This window comes from Daphnia carinata, unplaced genomic scaffold, assembly GCF_022539665.2.
Source record: "Daphnia carinata strain CSIRO-1 unplaced genomic scaffold, CSIRO_AGI_Dcar_HiC_V3 NW_026453053.1, whole genome shotgun sequence".
In the NCBI taxonomy this organism is placed as follows: Eukaryota; Metazoa; Arthropoda; class Branchiopoda; order Diplostraca; family Daphniidae; genus Daphnia; species Daphnia carinata.
The window spans coordinates 198-2346 of record NW_026712518.1 but is presented as its reverse complement, the minus strand read 5'-3'; the positions used below and the strand labels follow the sequence as shown (position 1 = coordinate 2346).

The following is a 2149-nucleotide window of genomic DNA, read 5'->3' as shown; positions in this document are numbered from 1 at the left end:
TCATTTTTGTTGTAAGCCAGTATTTAACTTTTCTAACTGTTTTCCCGTTCCCTTCCCTTTTACGCTTTAACAGAGAAATAAAGTCACAGTCATTTATCTCACCTAAGTCATTTTCTATTTATCTTTCTTTCACCTCATCACTCTTACTACATAAACTCTCTCATCTCTGTCTCTTGTAAAGTTTCATAACCTCGTGTATTGCAGTGAATCGTCGTAACAATTCCGATTTAACAAGGTTCAAACATGCTGTATTTATACTACTAACTAACACACATTTGAAGGTAAAATGGGTGGGGATACGTTCACTTTCACTCGTGAAACGCTTGAGGGATGTTGAGGGTGTGGCTGTCTTCGGATAGCCTTTGGGCTCGTTACATTCCTCCCCCCCCCCTTCGATGAGAAGAATTGGTCCTCCAATATGCGCTTCTCTATCACCGACTATAACCTACGGCTGAATAATAAAACTTGTTCCTTCACCTGAATTTTAGAAGAAATTTTCTCTCCTTCTTCTTTTTCCGTCACCAACTATAGTTGCTTCTATGAATACAAATGATGGCTATGGTTGAATAAACCGGTTCTATCTTCGTCTTGATTATAGTGCGTTTGTGCTTTCATTGTTTGACATAGCCGTATGTCCACGGTTGTCTTTTATTTTTGTATCTGCTCCGTGTAGAAGCAGTAACTCGATCATGTCTGATTGTTTGTATCTCACTGCATCGTGTAGGGCGGTTGTGCCCGTTTCGTCTTGTTGGTTGACGTCGATTATTCTTTTTGTGCAGATTTGCGTTGCCAAGTCTTCGAGACCGTACCTGGCGAGGTAGTGTAAGGCGGTTTTGCCCTCGTTTGTTGCTATCTTGATGTTTGTTGGGGTACAAATTAGTCTTGCGCATTCTTCATTTTTGTGTGATATTGCCGTTATCAGTGGGGTTTCTCCGTCTTTATTGCGATTTGTGAATTCGCAGTTGTGTTTTAGTATTCTTATCAAGAATAAATCGTTGTTGGTTGCTGCCCAATGTCCGATTGTGTTCCCTTGATACATTATCTCGGGATTCGCTCCGTAGGAAAGTAAGGCATCCGTTATGTCGTACCTGTTCCTTTCTATACTGGTGTGAAGTAGGGTACGTCCTTCGTCGTATCGTTTATCGAGGAATATAGCCATTTTTTGCCTTGGCCAACATCCTAGCGATTCTAATTTGCTTTGGATGCACCTCCTTATAGTTGGTACTGGAGCTTCCATCATGGATAAGCTTCCATCATTAAGTTTTCCGGCTTCTAGGTCAATTGTGGCCTGTCGATGCAGCTGAATTTTTTCCGCTCGCTCCGTTGAAAGTGGTGCTATCGTTTTCATCCGACAGTTTTCGCAGGCTTTCTTTTCCCTTTGTTCGTCATTCGGCCTGCTCCGTTTTTGGGGCGGCTCACATTGTATGTCGGTGTCACTGTTATTTTCTAATTCGGCACCGTGGGGTGGGACATATTGGAAGCCGGTGTCACTGTTATTTTCCAATATATATTCGTTACTGTAGGCACTTTCCATGTCGGGTTCTATTTCACTATATGCATTTATCTCCTTGGTGTCGTCGTCACTCGATTCACTGCTGTCTTTATTTTTCCTCTCTAGCTCAGAAAAATCGTTCTTTTCGGTTTTGATTCCGATCCATTCTGCGTTTTTCACTATTTGCCTGTTTACATCCGCACTTTTAGCACTATCTTTTTCTCCGTTTTCTTGCTGGCTTTTCTCACTTTCAGTATCGCTAATGATTATTAACTCGTGTTCCTTTTGGTCCTGTGGGATGATGATTACGTCCATTTCGTTATCTTGATTGGTGATGTTGTTTGCCATTTTGAGAGGAATGGTTTAGTTTTGATGACACTTTGCTTTGTGGAACTTTGTCGGAGTTTTGTCGTTGAGACACTGGGAGGGGTTAGTTAATTCATTTTGGGAATCTTTCTTCTTTAACTTTTGTTTAACTGTTCTTAAATTGAAAGCAGGTTTGTCTTGCATTTAATTATGTTCCTTTTCGGTCTCATATCCCTTCGCGGGCGAATTGACATATAAGCCGTTTGATTGTAGAACTTTCCTTATTCCTTTTTTAGTCATTGTCATTTTCATTTTAGGTGTTCCTGCGTTTTATTTTCTTTGTGAGTTTGT

At 40.8% G+C, this 2149-nt stretch overlaps 1 protein-coding gene across 1 annotated transcript; it reads right to left on the bottom strand.

Moving 5' to 3' along the window:
• Positions 1-592: 592 nt before the first annotated feature.
• Positions 593-1840, bottom strand: LOC130697756 (uncharacterized). Its single transcript, XM_057520562.1, has one exon. The coding sequence runs from the start codon at positions 1838-1840 to the stop codon at positions 593-595; it is 1248 nt and encodes a 415-aa protein (XP_057376545.1).
• Between the last annotated feature and the right edge of the window lie 309 nt (positions 1841-2149).